The sequence below is a fragment of the Penicillium atrosanguineum genome (assembly GCF_028827265.1).
Source record: "Penicillium atrosanguineum strain IBT 20685 chromosome Unknown utg000008l_segment0_segment0, whole genome shotgun sequence".
Classification (NCBI taxonomy): Eukaryota; Fungi; Ascomycota; class Eurotiomycetes; order Eurotiales; family Aspergillaceae; genus Penicillium; species Penicillium atrosanguineum.
Window position 1 is genome coordinate 1531326 of NW_026623140.1, and position 17674 is coordinate 1548999.

Genomic DNA, 17674 nt, shown 5'->3' on the forward strand with positions numbered 1-17674 from the left:
TTACAGCTCGAACGCGCCCTGCCACAACCATGGAGTCCGCCATTCGTTGGTCGCCGAGCTCAACCCCCACCGAGCAGCGCTTCCTCTCGGTCGACGTCACTGGCAAATCGTTTCGTTTATGCAGGGTCACTGGCTTTGATGGGCTGAAGCTCCGACATCAAATTGTATCCACCCTAACGGACGTCCCCCTCTTTCGCGCATTCGACTGGTCCACCTCCAATGAGAACTTGATCGCTGTAGGCCAATCGTCCGGCGAAGCCACCATTCTACGATTAGACGCCAACGTAAAGGAGTCGCTCTCCTTCCCCGTCCGCAATCAGCGCTACTGCAATGCGGTTGCCTTCAGCACACATGGCTTGGTGGCATCAGGCCTTGATCGCGTGCGCAACGACTTCTGCTTGAACATCTGGGATGTGAACCAGCGGCTGGGTCCTGCAGGAGGAAGTAAGGGCTTTCCAGAACCCTTGAGGAAGCTGGCTAGCTCTGAGCCTATCACAAGTATCAAGTTCTTCCGTGATCAACCGGATACATTGGTCACTGGAGTGAAGGGCCAATTTGTCCGGATCTATGATCTCAGAGGTATGTTGTCCTTCGTCATTACGATGCCTTTAATCGTGCTGATTTGTGTTGTCTCGGTGTAGAGGGTCCTGGTAACCCATCTCTTCAGTTCCCAACCCGTTGTGTTCACAATTTAGCGATCGACTGGCTCGATGAGAACTACATCGCATCAGGTGCAACATCCTATGACAGCACCATCTGCGTCTGGGATCGGCGAGTGGCCTCTCGACTGACATCTCCATCGGTCGGATCTGCGACTAATCCGGAATCCGGCCAAGCGGCGGCGGCTCTACAATTCAAAAACGTCTTCGGGCCGAAATCCTCGATCTGGAGTCTGCGATTCTCCAAGACCAATCGCGGCTACCTAGGTGCACTCGCTAATACAGGCCACCTCAAAACATATGATATTGCCAAAGACCACGTGCCAGAAGAGAGCCGGGCTTCAATCGACGACACCCTCGGCTCTGGCTCTTTCAAAAACTACGCAGAGCCCGTGTACACGAAGTATGTGCGAGATGTACGTGCTCCGTTCGACCATCCAACGCAGGGGGGTGACGAGCGAGAAAGAATCGTGGCTTTTGATTTCTTGAATCTTGCTATTTCCGCTCAAGCCAGTGCCGTTGCCCTGGATGGCAATGGGCAACCACAAATTGTCACCGCGCGGCCACCGTGTGCGCCTGTAGATCTCTCTTCCCAAGGAGTTTTGGCTTGCGGCGTTGCATTGAGGGATTCGGATATCAGGACCATCCATCCTCTGTCCGAGCAGATATCGCCTATATCTGAGCTCATCGGGAACATCAGAACACGCGTGCTAGCAAGCTCCAAAGAAGCCATGGTTAAGTCGGACAGGAAATCATCATTATCCAACTTGGTGATTTCCGACCCTGTTCCGAGTCGAGAAGGCCGGGAGCGTGCACTATCCCTTGGAACTCTGGGGACTCTGTTAAGTGCGAAAGAAGCCTTGACTCTGTCAACAATCGGCCAGTTCCGGTGCAAAGAAGGATATCTGTTTGATGAGGCTAAAAACCGCAAGATCGTGTCAGATGATGCCGCTCTTCTGGATTTCTGGGCCTGGGTTGAGCGTAAGTTGTTTGGGTGTCTTGGTGTAGCCGAATTCTGACCTCTTTCTAGGTGCTCGAGCTGACTCTGTAGGTATGACCATGGTGGTTAACGGTCTAGACATGAACTACATGGGAGTGAGCAACACGTGGACCAACGATTTGGGTTCGTATCCAGCTATCATCCGGTGGAATTCCAACTGACGAGTCACATAGGACATGGCAACGAGAAACGACGCATTAGCACAAAGGCGGATGGCCCTAAAAGCGCAGCCGAAGCCATTGGCCTCCTTGCCGAGCGTTTGAATCTACCAGAAGTGAAGGGCTGCGAGACTGCATACCCCGAGCACCGCCGACTTTGTCTCCGTCTCTGCGGTGCGGCACAGTCACACAAAGAATTGGAAGAGCTGGTGAAGAATCTCTCTTCGGAAAATCAACACACTAAAGCCGCCGCTTTGGCTGTCTTCCAGGACGAACCGAAGCTGGCCTATCTCGGTCTTCGGAGTAATCAGCCCACGCAAGCCCACAAGCTCCTCGCGATGGCCATTGCCGGTTCTGCAAAGGGCGACAACAGCTCTGACTGGGAAGAGACATGTGCGGAGATTTCCAAAGAACTCACAGACCCGTACTCGAGGGCTATTCTTGCTCTCGTGAGCAAGGGCGACTGGAACTCGGTCATCAGGGAGACCACACTGCCATTGAAGTACCGAGTCGAGGTTGCACTGCGCTGGCTTCCAGACAACGAGCTGACTGAGTACCTCCAGAATGCCACAATAGGGGCTATTCGTGAGGGCGATATTGAAGGGGTCGTTCTTACAGGTCTGGGCCACATGGCCATGGGCCTATTCCAATCATACATTGACAAGTTCAACGATGTCCAGACCCCAGTGCTGGCTATGAGCTACACCGTCCCGCGAATTGTCAGCAGTCCAGCGTCTATCGCCCAGTTTGAAGCCTGGCGTCAGACCTATCGCCGGCAGATGAACTCGTGGAAGCTTCAACTTGAACGGGCCCGTTTTGACGTGGGCTCCCGCCGCTTTGCCGTGACTGTGGATGGACGCAAACTCACCCCTGCGCCGCCACAGCAAGTTAGTCTGACCTGCAATTACTGCACGCAACCACTCACTCAGCACGACACCTCATCCCAAGTCTCTCCCACAGCCCCATCTGAAACCGTTCATCCGACCATTGGCAACCCGCTTGGATCCGCGATCCTGTCCGGCACTGTCTGCCCTCGCTGCGGTCGCCATATGCCTCGATGCGGCGTTTGCACGATGTGGCTTGGTACGCCAGACCCGATGTCGCGCTCCGGTGTGGCTGCGGAGGCTGAGCCCAATACTCGCAAGCCTACTGAGGCGGAGGTGATGCGACGATTCGTGGTTTTTTGTATCCATTGTAACCACGGCTTCCACGCGCATCATGCTCGGGATTGGTTCACACGACACAAGGTTTGTCCAGTTGCAGAGTGCAGCTGCATCTGCGATCGATGATCATTTGAACCGTGCATGGAGGAGTCTGCTTTCGTAATTTTATACCCACTTTCATCCATCTTCGCCCTATTTCCATAGTTTGTATAGAGTGGAGTCCACTGTCCAATCGGACGGTGAAATCACACCCCCACCTGCTTATCGATTATCTTCACGGAGAAAAAGTAGCCTCCGTAGCCTCTGTAGCTTTGTATCACCTCAATCCAGGCAACTTTGCTGTGAATAATTGGTGAGTCACGACTGTCGGGGGGGCTCTATCAGGCAAGTCTGACGCATTGCCCCACCAGCTTCGTTTACATAAAGCTCCGAGCTCCACGACTGCCCCTCCTCTACGCCGCAAACACCTCCAGACCAGACCCGCGCAAATACGCAAGATGGCCGAGATTCCTAGGGACGGTAAAGAGAAGAGTGGTCGCGGTCGTGGTCGCGGTCGTGGTCACGGCCAGCCCATGACTCGTGAGGTACAAATCTCCAAGGCCCTGAGTCTGCTGCTGCGGCACGCGGCCGAGAAGGAAGGCCTGAAGATGAACACACAGGGCTATGCAAGCGTCGCAGACGTGGTAAGCTCACACCAAGCTTTTCTGTGGCATTGGTCCCTTTTAACAATTTTTTTCCCAGCTCCAATGGCGGAAGCTCAAGTCTATCAAAGTCACCTTTGACGAGGTCCGCCACGCCGTGGATTCTTCCGATAAAAAGCGATTCGCCCTCCTCCATATTCCCTCCGCACAAGCGACCGGATCTACATCTAAGGCCACCACTGTTCCCGTCACTACGCCCGAGTCCGAAGGAGTGGAAGATGCGACTGCGCCTACAGCAGGAGCGGACCAGTCATCCAGCTCAGTAGTGGAGGCTCCTGTCTCCGCTGAGGACCAGCAGAGTGCTACAGCACAAGCGCTCTCTGTCACAGACACCGAACCATCTAATTTCCTGATCCGCGCTACACAGGGTCACAGCATCAAGACTGTGGAGGCAGCATCACTCCTCGAATCTCTCTCGCTCTCCGACGAATCTAAGCTACCAGAGACTGTTGTCCACGGTACATTCCACGGCGCATGGCCGGCCATTTTACAATCCGGTGGACTGCAGTGCATGGGCCGCAACCACGTCCACTTCGCGACGGGTCCGTCCTTGGAGTCGGTGTTGGCGGCCCAAAAGGAGGGTATGCAGAAGAATGACTCCAAGAACAAGGTCATCTCGGGAATGCGAAAGGATGCACAGGTTCTCATCTACATTGACCTGAAGAAAGCTTTGGCGGCGGGTTGTCCCTTCTGGCGCAGTGAGAACGGTGTCATTCTCAGCGAGGGGATGCCCGTGAGTCAAGAAGAAGGCGAAGCAGATGAGAAGCAGCAGAAGATTGTATCCATGGATTTCTTCGACGTGGTTGCTGAGAAGAAGGTTGGCCTTGGCAAGATCTGGGAGCATGGCGAGGTGTTGCAAGAGTTACCCGCGAACTTGACGAGTAAGGGAACTCCCAAGGACAACCCCAAGGGCAACCCCAAGGGCAACCGACGATAGGAAAGACATATTACAGAGCAATAAAGAATACCAAAACGTCTGGACTACAACATCATGAGATCCGGGAATGCGGATATGGCCTTATGGAAGGGTCTCCACTTAGTCACATCCGACACTGCGGGGATTCGGAAGTGTACTCGCAGCATCAAGTGCCAGCGTCCGATCCGACACGCCGAGTGTAAAGCCGTCATCCGACGTCTGGGCCCAATCATGCCACAGCTCCGCCAGTTTGCGGGGTCACCCTCGAATAAGCATCGCCTCGTTGGTCACAGTCTAAAGACTTGGGGCAGTTCCTACATACAATTCCGTGCTTACCGCTTGCAAAGTCCCGTCGGATCAGTTGCGCGCTATATAAGCTCTTGACTCTCCTTCTTCCCCAGATTCTCTTTCAAGTCTATAACGTCACTTTGCACATATCGACTTTACTACACCATGGCGACTCACAGATTCGACCCCAATTTCACGGACAATGTCATCAATGCTATGGGTCCTGAGACCTCGCCGCGTCTGCGCCAGCTCATGACAGGCTTGATCCGCCACGTGCACGACTTTGCGCGCGAGAACGAGCTCACCGTCGACGAGTGGATGCAGGGTGTCAAGCTACTCAATTGGGCCGGCCAGATGAGCGACGATAAGCGCAATGAGGGGCAACTGGTGTGCGATGTGATCGGACTTGAGTCGTAAGTTCTCATTTTCACCTTTGGGGAAATATATATCCCAAACTATATATAGATTCTAATATAAATTAGCCTCGTGGACGAAATCACCTTCAAGCTCGCCGAAGAAGCCAAGGACGCGCCCACCGCAACCGCTATCCTGGGTCCCTTCTTCCGCGCCGATACACCCTATCGTGACAACGGCGCTGATATCGTCGTTACCAAGCCCAAGGATGGCGAGATGACCTTTATGCACGGGCGTGTGATGGACTTTGTGACTAGGAAGCCGCTTGTCGGCGCTGTGGTTGAGGTGTGGCAGGCGTCGACGAACGGCCTGTACGAGCAGCAGGACTCCGAGCAGGTTGAGTTCAACCTGCGCGGCAAATTCAAGACGGATGCCGAAGGCAGGTACTACTTCTACTGCTTGCGACCTACACCATACCCTGTTCCCGATGATGGTCCTGCGGGCAAGATGCTCCAGCTTATGGACCGTCATCCCTTCCGTCCTGCTCATATCCACATTCTTGTAAGTTATTCTCGATTTCTGAGAGTGGGAATCTTAAGATGTGCAGAACTGACTCTATTTCCAGGTTACCCGAGACGGCTACCGCCCTCTGACTACCCAGATCTTCGACAGCAAGGACAAGTATCTGACCAACGACTCTGTGTTTGCTGTTAAGGACTCCCTGGTTGTGGACTTTGTTGAGCGCAAGGATGACCCTCAAGCTGGACTTGAGCTTAACTATGATGTGAAGCTGGTGGGTGATACCCCTGTGACCGCGGCCATCAACGGTACATCCGCATAAGTGGTGGGATTGCATATCTTCTTTTCTTGTATCATGTGGTTAATGAATAGCGTTCTTCGTACATCTTTCAAACTTGGATTGGAAAATCAATGCATAGGATTATTTACTTCACATTGTGCCTTCACCTAGATCTTTCTGTTTCTGAGTATATCACCTAGGCATTTATCAAACTGGCGTGCACCGTAATTCAACAAGGCCAACCCTAGAAACCCCTTGATCAACCCTAAAACCACCTAGATACTAAGGCCGCCGACACCAAACCCTCTACCGACTGTTCCAAAATAGAGGATGTTCGATTGTTCAAAGCAACTTCCTATCATAATTATGCATACATCTACCTAAATCAGCCTCTAAAGCGTTCCGGCAAACTTCACAAGCAGATCCCCAACCTCATCCGCAGCCTCAATACAATGCCAATGCCCAACGTTCTTCAGAACCTCGAGAGACTTCTTCTGACTCGACACCTGATCGAATATATGCTTACAGCCCTCCATAGGAGCAGACTTATCCTCCTCTCCAGCAATAAGCATAAACGGCGCCTTAACAGCCGCGTAATCCGCGGGCTGCGCCGACGCAATAGCCCGACACAGCGCTGCGTAGCCCTTGGGATCCTGACCAAGCACGAGTTCCCGAATAAACGCCTTCTGGAGCTCGGTACTGCGGGATCCGACGGCGGCAAAGGGGATGGTGTTGGCCATTGGTTCCATTCCGGCTGGTGCTTGCATGTTAAATCAGTTTCGACTTTGACTGGGGATGGAAGAAGCTTACACTCCAGCACGGTGTCTGCTCTCTTGCTCATAACCGTGACGAGCATCTCGGACGGGTGGACGGGTCCAATTGCCACGACGCCGGAGACGTGGTCTGGATACCGGGCGCCCAGGTCTGTGGCGGCGAGTCCGCCCATTGAGTGGCCGACTACGATGGCCTTGGGGATCTTCAGCGCGTCCAGCGCGCCGATGATATCATCTGCAATGCTGGGGATTGAAACGGTCTCATTGGTATACGGGGAGCGGCCGGCGCCGTATGTGTCGATCGTGATGCAGCGGTAATGGCTTGTGAGGTGGGGGAGGACGGGGAAATAGTAGTTTTGCGAGGATCCAAGGCCGTGGATGAAGATGAAGGTTAGGTCCGAGGGTGAGCCGTCGGGGTGTGAATCGGCATAGTGCAGACGGTGGGTTCTAGCTTGGAGGAACGGCATTTTTCAAGGAGTAGGGAATCGGTTGAATTGTCGATATGGAGAGGTATAGAGTATGGGAGACTGATCTATATGTTCAAGTGGGAGGTGGCGTCATGCCCGATAAGAGAATCATTGCCCCTCTACTCCGGACTACATTCCGTGCAAGAACTATCCGTCGGAATAAAAAAAAAAAAAAAAAAAAAAAAAAAAAAGAAGTGTTCATGCGCCTGTTTACAAGCCGATGAGGGGCGCAAGAGTGCATCCGAATTGTACGGATCCGACCGTCGGCTCGCAGCCGAACGTTTCTCCCCGTGCCGAGACTGTCCACAAGATGGGGTCATTGGTATCAGATGCTTCTGGAATCCTTCTAGAGTCCAACCAGCTCGCTGAAGGAGTCACCGCAGCCGCGGGTAAAGACTTCTTCAAGGTAGTCTGCGGTGTCGTCGCGAAAGGAATCTCCTAATGAGGCGATTGGGGTTGCCGTGGCTTTGTGGGGTATGTTTGGCGGCCGCAGAAGTGCAGGGTTGTTTGTAAGAGGACTATTGATAGTTGGTGGCTTATGTGCTGAGCGCATACTTGCGATTGCCTCTGCCTCTTTCATGATATCTTCGTCGTCGAAGGCGGAACAGTCGGAGAACTCGTCGTCCTCCTGAGCGGAGAGCAGGCTCTCTTTGCTGGTGTCATTGGCATCGTGGTTTCCTGGTTCTTCCAACGGGCACAAACCGTCAAGATTGGAGAATTCCTTCTCCATTTCTTCGTCCAAGTCGTCAAAATCCGAGTCTATCTCGGTGTCGCCGCCCGTACTGTTCCCCTCCATATCTCCATCATGTTCGTCTGTTTCCGTAGTCGTAGGATCGAGATCGGATGGGGGTGAATCCTCCTTTGGTGATTCCCGAGCGGGTGGTTTTCCACCGAAGAAGTTCGAGAGCAGCGGTTGACTCGACGGGACCTTCGGAGCGTTGGGATCGGGCAGACCTAGGCGTTTGCGCTCCTCGCGGGCCTTGGCCTCCTTCTCAGCCTTTTGTTTCTTCTTAGCGTGTCGTTGTTTCTCCTTTTCGCGCAGGTCCTTCGCACGGCGGTTGGCTTTCTCTTCGCGCTCGATTTTGGCGAGTTGTGCGGGGGTGAACTGGAAGCGCTTGTTGCTGCGCTGGTACCGGCGTCGGACCGTGCTGGATTTCTCAAGGATGATGCGCCGTGGGAGGTCGTCGGGCATGGTGGGGGCAACCGTCGCGGCCTCTGCCTGCCGATTCCCCGGTCATGGGGGACTGGAGTTCATTGACTTTGTTCTTCGTTAGCAAACGGCGGCTTTGTTGACGGCGATACGTTGTGCCGAGGATCAACACACTGCCCGATTAGGCGAAAATATCTTGCCTCCGTCATCTCGTATCATATTGCTTGCTATTTCATTTTCAATACGGTGAATCACTAATTTCTAACTTTTTAGATCTTGCAGTCCCGAACCGGGTCCCAGCACACGGGCGCATATTCGTTGAGCTTCAGGCTAGCCATGTCCTCATCCGACAACTTGAAATCGAACACCTGCGAGTTCTCCAGGATGCGGGAGTCAGTCACCGACTTGGGCAGGGGCACGTATCCCTAAGTCAAACAAATTAGTATCCCACAAGCTCCATCAGAAACCAGAGATTAAATACCTTCTGCAAGCTCCAGCGGACCAGGATCTGAGCCGGGGTCTTGCCGTGCTTCTTGGCAAGAGTCTGCAGAACCGGCTCCTTCATACGGGTCGCCTGCACAAGAGGCGAGTAGGCCTCAACAATGATGTTGCGCGAGCGCAACCACTCGGCAATATCCTCGCGGGGGCACCAGGGGTGGATCTCGTACTGACCGACGGCGATCTGACCGCCACCTCCGTTCTTGATGTACTCCTCCAGCTCCTCGAGTTGCTTAATGCCAAAGTTGGACACACCCAGCGAGCGAATCTTTCCGGCCTTCTGGGCTTCGACGAGCGCCTTCCAGGTGCCCAAGCGGGCCTCCTTGCCGCCATAGGGAGCGTGGATTAACATGCTAAGGAAACTTATCAGTACAACGTCGGATATCTTAAGCGAAGCAGCCCATACAGGTCAATATAGCCGAGATTGGCCGCCGCAATGCTCTCTTCGATGGCCTTCTTGGCCTGCTCGTATCCCATATATGACTTGGGGACCTTGCTGGTATAGAAGATCTGCGACCGGTCAAGGCCAGACTTGCGAATGGCTGCGGCGCTCTGCTGCTCGTTTCCGTAGACCTTGGCGCTGTCGACCTGGGGCAACATTGTTAGTTGACGGCTCATCCTGCGAAGGTACGACTCAACATACATGACGGTAACCCAGCTCAAGGGCCTTAAGGGTCACCTTCTCGGTGACATCGGAGGGTCTATGTAATGCAATTAGCGATGTGTCTCCCTACACCAATAGCAGAGGTAACACACGTTTGGTAAACCTATGCGACACATCGTTAGAGAAGCTCCCAGAACAGAGTATCGAATGAAACACATACGCCGAATCCAACAACGGGGATCTCGTAGCCCGAGACGAGCTTGTAAGTCGACTGAAGCGATTGAGCCATGATTGTAGCAGCAATACAGTTCTGGGGAAGTAATGCAGGAGAGAAAGTGAAGAAACTAAATTGCTCCGAGGGACAAGGGAACATGTTTGTTTAATAGCGGTGATTGATAACGCCACGGACCACTTCGGTTCCGTAAGTCCCGCGCGTCCTGATCTTTAGCAGGCCCCTTTGGGAATTTGACGCCATTCAAGTGGAGAGGGTTGCGGATTGGGCCGATCGTTGGTTGATCCGTAAAACGCGGGGCTGCGAGGCCTGGTTGAATACATCACTTTTCCGAAATTTTGACTCATATATGTAGAAGACCTTTGTTTGGGCCTTGCATAGCAGATCATTTGACATCTACAACGGTCCTTGGATGGTGCCAAGGTATACCTGGTGTACAACTGGATGGCTTATCGATAAGCCGCGGGGCTCACCAGGCTCTTCCGGTGACTTCATTCCGCATTATTAATGAATGGAGTGACGATCGGGACCCATTGCCCTAAATGAGTCATTGCTTCTGGAATTCTGTCGCCCTTCTGGATCGAGACTAGCATGTGGAATCTGTCTGCAACCCTTTTTTGGGTCGAGTCTTCCTAGTTATGCGCGTCGTGTGGATTTCCCGAATACCCTTACCCCCCAGGCACTCACGCATTGTTTCTCGGCCCGTACCCAAAATCCGGCTAGTCCATATCATGGCGTGAGTGATGAAACACAGTGGGACCAAAAGCACTTTGGCAAATTGGCCATCAAGATTGATTAGACAGGAGGATGTCAAGTTATGTTGGGAACTAGGCCCGGTGGAACGAGAATTCAGCATAGGTATTTCACAAAAGCATCAAAAGCAACCTTTGGTAGCGCAAATCTGCTACACTTAAAATCGGCACAGGGTATATGGACGTCGCCCGTTTATGCGTATCCTGTCTCTACGGGCAAGTACAGCTGCCCCTCGAATAGTTTTTTTTATTCAACATAGCAGAATATGGGTCACTTTTAAATGAGGTATTTGCATACACTATATTATACCTGTTTCACCTTCACTTTCTCACTCATTCAGTCTTGCTTGATAAAAAGGGTACTCAAGTTCTCCCGTTGTTGATACCGTACTTCCGAGATACCCGGGATTACCATACAACACTACATCCTGAGATAGATGAGGAGGCTGAAATCTGATTCTAGGGCCCACTGTGGTAATCTACTAGATCCTCGACTACATATCATGTCATATCATTTCGTATATCACAGCGGTGTTGAATAGCCAAACCGTTACAAAACAATCGCGGACTGTTTGGCTTGCAACTGGCAATATCCCCGATCAGACCTTCTCTATAAACTCCTCGCATCTCTTCTCGTCGCCCCCATATTCACCGTTCTCAACCTCCATCTTTTGGATTTCAGCATTGAAACGGGTCATTCGCTTGGCAAACTCCTTCTCCTCATCCCACACGAAAGGGCTCTTGCTGGCGAACAGGAAGTCAATTTGCTCGAGTGTGCGCCCAGCAGTCTCGGGGAAGAAACAGTAAATGACGGGGATGTAAAAGAACATCGCGGCACCGAACACATAAAATGTCTGAGAAAAAAGAAAGTCAGAAATTAAAGTATGGCAAAGGGAGAAAAGAACTAACCTTCTCTTGGATACCGGCGAACATAACAGGGACCAGCAACGATCCAGCGCCGTAACCGACCGCCCAACCCGCAGCCCCAAAAGCGTTACCCTTGGCGCGCAGCCATGTCGGGAAGATCTCGGTCGGATAAATGAAAGGAATCATCAACCACGAAGAGCTGAAGACAGCCACGTAGAGGAAGACCATGGCAGCGGCTCCGGTTCCATACTGTTCAGCCTTATCGGGGTTATTGACGGCTCCACGGTTCAGGCCCCCACTGGAGAAAAGTCAGTAAGAGCAACACCAAGGGCGAAATGAATTCGTACTCACAGAGCAAAAAGAATTATACCCAAAGCGACCGCTCCCCAGTAGAGAGTCCGGCGACGACCCACTCGGTCCAAAACGAAGGCAGCGACACCGGTTCCCAGGATACCGCTGGTCATGCACAGGGCAGACAACCAGTTTGATTTGAAATCATCAAAGCCAGCAGTGCGATAGATATTGCCCGAGTAGATGACGACCGCTGCGATACCCGTACCGTACTGCATCATAACCTGGAGCCAGAAGGCCAACTGGATACGACGGCAAATGTGAATATCCCCTGAACCAATGCCCAAGAACATTTTGATATAGCTGGAGCTTTGCATCTCGTGTTCCATCTGCACCACGGCGACGATTTCACGAATTTCTTTCTGCACATCCGGGTGGTCGCGATCGCCATCTCCACGAAGCTTGGTGATAATCTCGAAAGCTTCTTCGTTACGTCCGTCCTTGATGAGCCATCGAGGCGATTCGGGAATGAGCAGGGTGCCGATAATGAGGAAGAAAACCGGGATTGCTTGACAGGCAAAGCAGAAGCGCCATCGAAAGGTGCCGCCGGCGTAGTCGGTGAAAGAGGTGGCAAAGCCAATCCAAGAAGACAATGCAATGCCTCCAAAGTTGGCGAGGAAAGTCAGGGCGATCATCTGGCCTCGATGGCTCGCTGGAGCCAGTTCTGCGGTCCACGAGGGAGCAATAACGATAATGAAGGAGACTCCGACACCTGCGACGACACGGGCGCAGAGCATGTGAGCGAGATTCATGGCACTTGCCTGAAGGATTACTCCGACAAAACACCAGAGACAGGCCATCCAGATCCCTTTGATACGTCCGTAGGCATCGGAGAAACTACCGGCCCAGAAAGCCCCGAGCAAAGCGCCGAAATAGTACATGGCAGCGATGCCACCTTGCAGAGTGGGCTTGATAACTTTACCATGCTCATCGGCGAAGCCCATGCGATGCTGTAGTTGTGACATTCGATTAGTTCATGGCAGACAATGGCTCAGGAGGACTGTGGTACATACTCCAAATTCTGGGGCGACATTGACAGCGCCCATGACACCCTGGCTCATGCCCTCATATGAAATGGCAATGGCAGAGACTGCAGTAATCAGCTTCAGCAGTCTAGGTCCGGGGACCGTCCGCCAGAAACCTTTCAGGGTCATGGTGAATAGCATTGAATAAAGGCGGGAAACAGTGAGCAAAGACAACTTGGAATCAGAAGAAAATGTATACGAACCAAGGGAGACTCAACCCTGGATTATTGATAGAGAAGATATCATTGTCATCTCAGGGACATGTGGGGATGTTTATAGACGATGGAGTAGGTTTCCACCATTGGAGGGATGATGGATGATGGAGATAGAGAGACACAAGCAAATTCCCACATTCTTTTGGTTCTCTATGAGTCGTGATGGAAATAACTCCACATTCAGAAGCCTCGGGGGCGTTTTCCTTTTACGGATTCTCCTCCTCCTCCTCCGCAATTGCAAATCCCGAGTTCTCTTCCCAGTCTCCACCCTCCCCCACAACTCATAACCAACCCTTTCCTCCACTCAATGCTGTCTACTCTCTAATCTCGTCTCGATATTCCTTCTTTCAGACGGACTTAATCCAGTCTTACAGCAATCTTATACCTATCTGGACTCCTGCAGGCCCCATAGGTCTCAATATGGGAAAGCTTCGCTCCACAAATGGATGGTTAGTCTTCCCCCGCAAACATTCCCCCTGCGCAACACGAGTTATACACCTCGCCTATCGATAATTAAGTGGAACGCTGGCTGTTCCAGATCTATTCTTCTTGTTTTGGGACTTTCTGGGGAAGTTTGCCAAGGAAAAAATATTGACTGCGTGACCGTTGACGGAGAAAGTGTCCAAGCTCCGTCATCCATCGCGATCCTTTGCTAAGTCTCATCACAGCCTGACTTGCCGGAAGAGGCATGTCAAATGTCAGCAATGAACAGTTTAATATAGCCTAAATGCAAAGGCTTACCTGACAACAGGCGACCAAGTCAAACCGGTCTGTGGGCAATGTCAAAAAAAGAACCGGCCATGTCTACGAGAAGACCCACCCAATCGCCTCAGAATCAAGCATTATCAACTAAAAAAGGCCAGGGAAGACCCCAAGGATGCTCCTAGCCATGGCCATGATGAAATGTCACTCCTTCCGGAACCCGGAACTGCAGACGTAGCGATTGCTAATGCAACTAGCCCTGAACACACCAACAATCCAAGTTCTCTCAAATTCAATAATCACCAACACGAAAATACTTCGGTGACATCACCATACAGTACTCAAGGATCTACTATCCAGCCAGAACACACCAGCGACTCTGTTTCCGTGCCTCTGGTGGCATCATCAGTCAACGATACCACCGCCTCTCCTTGCTTCAGCGTGGTTGAAATCCAGGTCTCCCAACTACTCCGAACGGACTCATTAAGTTCATGGCCTCCGGCTTCACACACAGGTGCGATACATGCAGGGTCTCCACTGACCTACAGAGAAGCTTACCTTGTACACCACTTTGCAACGCACCTCGGGCAATGGCTTGACTGTACCGATGCTTCCCGTCAGTTCACTCGGAAAACCCCCATCCTGGTCAAGCAGTCGCCGATCTTGCTGCATGCTGTGCTTTCTTACGCAGCCCGGCACGTCGGAGATGCCGAACTGGCCGAGCAGGCGCATGAGCGGTGCGTAGAACTTTTGATCCCCTTCCTGAGCTCGGAAACGGTTGCCGACGATGATATTCTGCTGTGTACCATTGTCATCCTGCGAGTGTTTGAACAATTGAACGGTAAGTCCGAGAAAGTTTCGAGCCATCACGAGACGCTCAGGCTAATCTCCGCGGGGCTGAAACAGTCATGGTAACCGGCAGCGATCAGGAGCGTCATTTAGCCGGCTGCTCGGCTCTGCTCCGGGCATCGCAAGGACGAGAGGTGGACCCCTCGGCCCCGAGATTACGGCACGCGGCTTTCTGGGTGTACCTGCGTCAGTGCCTGTACAATTCATGTGTGCATCAGCAGGCTCCCAGTGTGGATTTGGACTTGGTTCTCATCCCCCCTCCGAGCGGAGGTGACCCTCTGAGCAATCTGAAGTCTGAAACAGCGTGGGCGAATACTATGACTTGGATATGTGCTACAGTGGTACACTTTTGCTTTGGGTCAAGTTACCCTGAGCCTTCCAGCAGAATGTGCCGGTGGCAAGAGCTATCTGAGGCCGTCGAGAGTTGGTTGAGCACCCGCCCGAGTACCTTTGACCCAATCTGGTATAGCGAAGCCATTCCGGAGAGTGGAAACCCTTTCCCAGAGATATGGTTTACGGCGGACTGGCATAGTATGTGTGCCAGAAGTCTTATACTTTGCACGGTCTAATGTTCTTTGTAGTTATGGCATTTGGATACTATCATCTTGCCTGTATGCTTCTGGTCATTTACAAACCATCACCTAAATTTGCAGTCAGAGGGGTGCATGGCGGAGCCCGTGAGTCTGATGTAAGCTCTGATTAATGCTGTGGTGGAAATGAGCTTTCGTTGACGCTATCAGATCCTGGTCATGAAGCACGCTCGCGCAATCTGTGGTGCATGCAACAGTTCCCCTTCGACGGTGCCATCGTTGATCACACTCTGTCATTCCACCTTTATCTGTGAGACATGTCCAGCCTTGTTCATGTGGGATCCAGTTACTGACACTGACAGGGGGTCCCTTGATGACGGATTCGGCAGAAAGAGAGGCATTCATTAGACTTCTGCGAGACATGGAAACGAAGCACGCGTGGCCGACGAGTTGGATAATTAATTCTTTAAAGGAAGAGTGGTTGATAACGTAACCCATTCACAATGCATACCTAGGTACATCAAAAATATAAGGAATTTATCAACGTGACAGAGGAAAAATTATTGACCCTCATTAAACGATACCACAGCATACTTTCCGTTTTGGATCCAGGCACCGCTGGGCGCCTCCTCATTCAACGCATCTACCTCTCTCTGGGTCGGGACGCCAACACAAACGTCGGACTTGTTCGTGCGAAGGGCCAAAATCTTGATGCCGCTCTGCTTTCCAAGGGGACCCAGCGCCTCCTCATACGTGGTGGTATGAGGCCACAGCCCATCCCTGGTCAGTTTGCGGTAGTTGAGGTCGCCCTTGAAGATGACCAGATAGCTGTTCTGGAGCTCCTTGAAGAGAGCGGGTGCCTTGGATGGCATCTCGTGGAACGAGAACGGTGTCGTCCAGAAAGGGTCGCTTGTGGTCGTGATCGCGCCCGACTTGAATAACTTGCGGAGCCGAAGGGTGAGTTGGTCGAGATACTCGCGATTGGGGAAGCAATCGGAGGATTCAAGGTGCTTGAACAGTGATTCGATATCAGAGGGAATAACATCGCTGACGAACCACGGGGATTCTTTGGTGTGCAGTCTGACAGAGGTAGAAATACCAGTGTCGAGCAGGTAAGCGGCATAGAGCACATCGGTAAAGAGCTCGAAGCCAGCATTGTCGAGGACAATGTCAATCTGGCGACTAGGCTGACCAGCAGTGCGTTGAAGATACGTCCATACGTCGTCCGTATCGTTGTCAACGATGTTCCGCTGGCTCTTCTGAATGGCGTCGCGGCCCTGCAGGTTTTGTAAGTCCTCCAGAGTCAGATTAGCGAGGAGTGATAGGTCTGTGGCGTTTCCCCACAGGGCGACCTCTGTCATCTCGATAAAAAGCAACTTCTTGGCCTCTTCCTTGCTCTCATGTTGGGCAAGTCCAGTTTCGGTAACGGTATGCATATAAAGGTCGGCGAGCTCCTCCACAGCGGTTTTTGACTTGACAAAGGTAGAGTCTTTTTGGCGCTTGAAAACATCATGGTTCTGCCAGTGTTTGGAGGAGGTCAAGATTCTCTGGATGCGTCTGATGGGACTTTCAGCGCAATTCTTTGCTCCGATCTTTACAGCAACAGTCATACCTATACATATAGCACTCTCCAAATAGCCAAGGGCAGTGGACCCAACTGCACTCGCCAATCGCAGCCAACTGGTTGTTCCACTCTTCGATATCGGGCTTGCCGTCATCTTGCAAGGGTCTGAAGCGTCGTGAGTTTCGGCGTATTGGTGCTTGGAGAAGAAGTACGTACGTGAGGGCATTGTTCTTTTCAATTTCTTTCTTGAGCTCCTTGAGGGCAATTTGAATGGCGATGCTCTCCGCTCTTTTCTGGTCGTCAATGTTCTCCATGGCGGCTGTCTCGCCAATGTCGTCCACGGTGCCCTGAATAATTTTGGCCCATCGGGTCTCGGCCGTCTGTTTAGCCATCGACCCCTCTTCTGAGGTCCAAACCGAGCGAACCTTTTGAGCATTCATGGCGGAAGGCATGACAGTGTGATTGTTATACATTTGACTGGGCAGGGGTCAAGGTTAAAGTCGAGGTCAAGGAAGCAGGAAAGCAGATTCAGGGAACTCTTTAAGTATTCTTATTTAGAGACAAATACCAAGGATCATCCTCACCTGGTCAACGAGAAAAGAGAGGGATGCCCTGACCAGAGCTCGGGGTCCACTGACCATCCACCATCTATGAGACCCATCCACGCAAATACGGGAGAACCTTGCCTGATCTTCTCGGCCAATCACACGGGATGTAGGGACGTGTGGTCGCATAAACGGCCCGAGACCGACGGCTTAAGCGGTTCTCCACGTTTTTGCGATTCCGGGGGTTTCCCGGTTTGTGCACCTCGCCTCGAAGATACCTAATTAGGCAATTCAGGCTTGCTTCTCGGGCTCGGATCAGCCATGTAGCTCGCGAACCTCATCTCCGAACCCTCATTTCTCGGCGTGCTATCTCGCGCATGCCTTCGGAATATCAGGAATTACGGGGTCATTTTGTTTGTCCAGCACGAATTGGGGTCGGGCTCTCCAAAGGTATATGAAGCGGTTCTTCGCTCCTCTGGATTACTGTAGGAATCAAAGTCATTGAGTTTCGC

At 52.2% G+C, this 17674-nt stretch overlaps 9 protein-coding genes across 9 annotated transcripts; 4 read left to right on the top strand and 5 right to left on the bottom strand.

Moving 5' to 3' along the window:
• Positions 1–29: 29 nt before the first annotated feature.
• On the top strand, positions 30–3106 carry N7443_010081 (uncharacterized protein; the record flags this gene model as incomplete). The annotated part of the gene is made up of 3 exons (XM_056890137.1): positions 30–579; positions 642–1640; positions 1833–3106. The coding sequence occupies 3 exons, from the start codon at positions 30–32 to the stop codon at positions 3104–3106; spliced, it is 2823 nt and encodes a 940-aa protein (XP_056736628.1).
• Positions 3107–3477: 371 nt separating this feature from the next.
• On the top strand, positions 3478–4618 carry N7443_010082 (tRNA 2'-phosphotransferase; the record flags this gene model as incomplete). Its single annotated transcript, XM_056890138.1, has 2 exons — positions 3478–3663; positions 3722–4618. 2 exons carry the CDS (start codon positions 3478–3480, stop codon positions 4616–4618), a joined length of 1083 nt encoding a protein of 360 aa, XP_056736629.1.
• A 432-nt stretch (positions 4619–5050) lies between these two features.
• Positions 5051–6080, top strand: N7443_010083 (intradiol ring-cleavage dioxygenase; the record flags this gene model as incomplete). The annotated part of the gene is made up of 3 exons (XM_056890139.1): positions 5051–5298; positions 5368–5800; positions 5865–6080. 3 exons carry the CDS (start codon positions 5051–5053, stop codon positions 6078–6080), a joined length of 897 nt encoding a protein of 298 aa, XP_056736630.1.
• A 350-nt stretch (positions 6081–6430) lies between these two features.
• Positions 6431–7278, bottom strand: N7443_010084 (alpha/beta fold hydrolase; the record flags this gene model as incomplete). The annotated part of the gene is made up of 2 exons (XM_056890140.1): positions 6431–6792; positions 6849–7278. The coding sequence occupies 2 exons, from the start codon at positions 7276–7278 to the stop codon at positions 6431–6433; spliced, it is 792 nt and encodes a 263-aa protein (XP_056736631.1).
• Positions 7279–7624: 346 nt separating this feature from the next.
• Positions 7625–8470, bottom strand: N7443_010085 (uncharacterized protein; the record flags this gene model as incomplete). Its single annotated transcript, XM_056890141.1, has 1 exon — positions 7625–8470. The coding sequence occupies one exon, from the start codon at positions 8468–8470 to the stop codon at positions 7625–7627; it is 846 nt and encodes a 281-aa protein (XP_056736632.1).
• Positions 8471–8697: 227 nt separating this feature from the next.
• On the bottom strand, positions 8698–9819 carry N7443_010086 (aldo/keto reductase family protein; the record flags this gene model as incomplete). The annotated part of the gene is made up of 6 exons (XM_056890142.1): positions 8698–8853; positions 8910–9279; positions 9333–9514; positions 9570–9627; positions 9683–9693; positions 9751–9819. The coding sequence occupies 6 exons, from the start codon at positions 9817–9819 to the stop codon at positions 8698–8700; spliced, it is 846 nt and encodes a 281-aa protein (XP_056736633.1).
• A 1294-nt stretch (positions 9820–11113) lies between these two features.
• On the bottom strand, positions 11114–12886 carry N7443_010087 (putative MFS monosaccharide transporter; the record flags this gene model as incomplete). The annotated part of the gene is made up of 4 exons (XM_056890143.1): positions 11114–11368; positions 11424–11679; positions 11733–12682; positions 12746–12886. 4 exons carry the CDS (start codon positions 12884–12886, stop codon positions 11114–11116), a joined length of 1602 nt encoding a protein of 533 aa, XP_056736634.1.
• Positions 12887–13392: 506 nt separating this feature from the next.
• N7443_010088 (XPG/RAD2 endonuclease) lies at positions 13393–15461 on the top strand (the record flags this gene model as incomplete). Its single annotated transcript, XM_056890144.1, has 6 exons — positions 13393–13421; positions 13836–14515; positions 14581–15054; positions 15105–15200; positions 15264–15363; positions 15416–15461. The coding sequence occupies 6 exons, from the start codon at positions 13393–13395 to the stop codon at positions 15459–15461; spliced, it is 1425 nt and encodes a 474-aa protein (XP_056736635.1).
• A 152-nt stretch (positions 15462–15613) lies between these two features.
• On the bottom strand, positions 15614–17090 carry N7443_010089 (damage-control phosphatase ARMT1 family protein; the record flags this gene model as incomplete). The annotated part of the gene is made up of 3 exons (XM_056890145.1): positions 15614–16610; positions 16666–16782; positions 16834–17090. The coding sequence occupies 3 exons, from the start codon at positions 17088–17090 to the stop codon at positions 15614–15616; spliced, it is 1371 nt and encodes a 456-aa protein (XP_056736636.1).
• Positions 17091–17674: the final 584 nt, after the last annotated feature.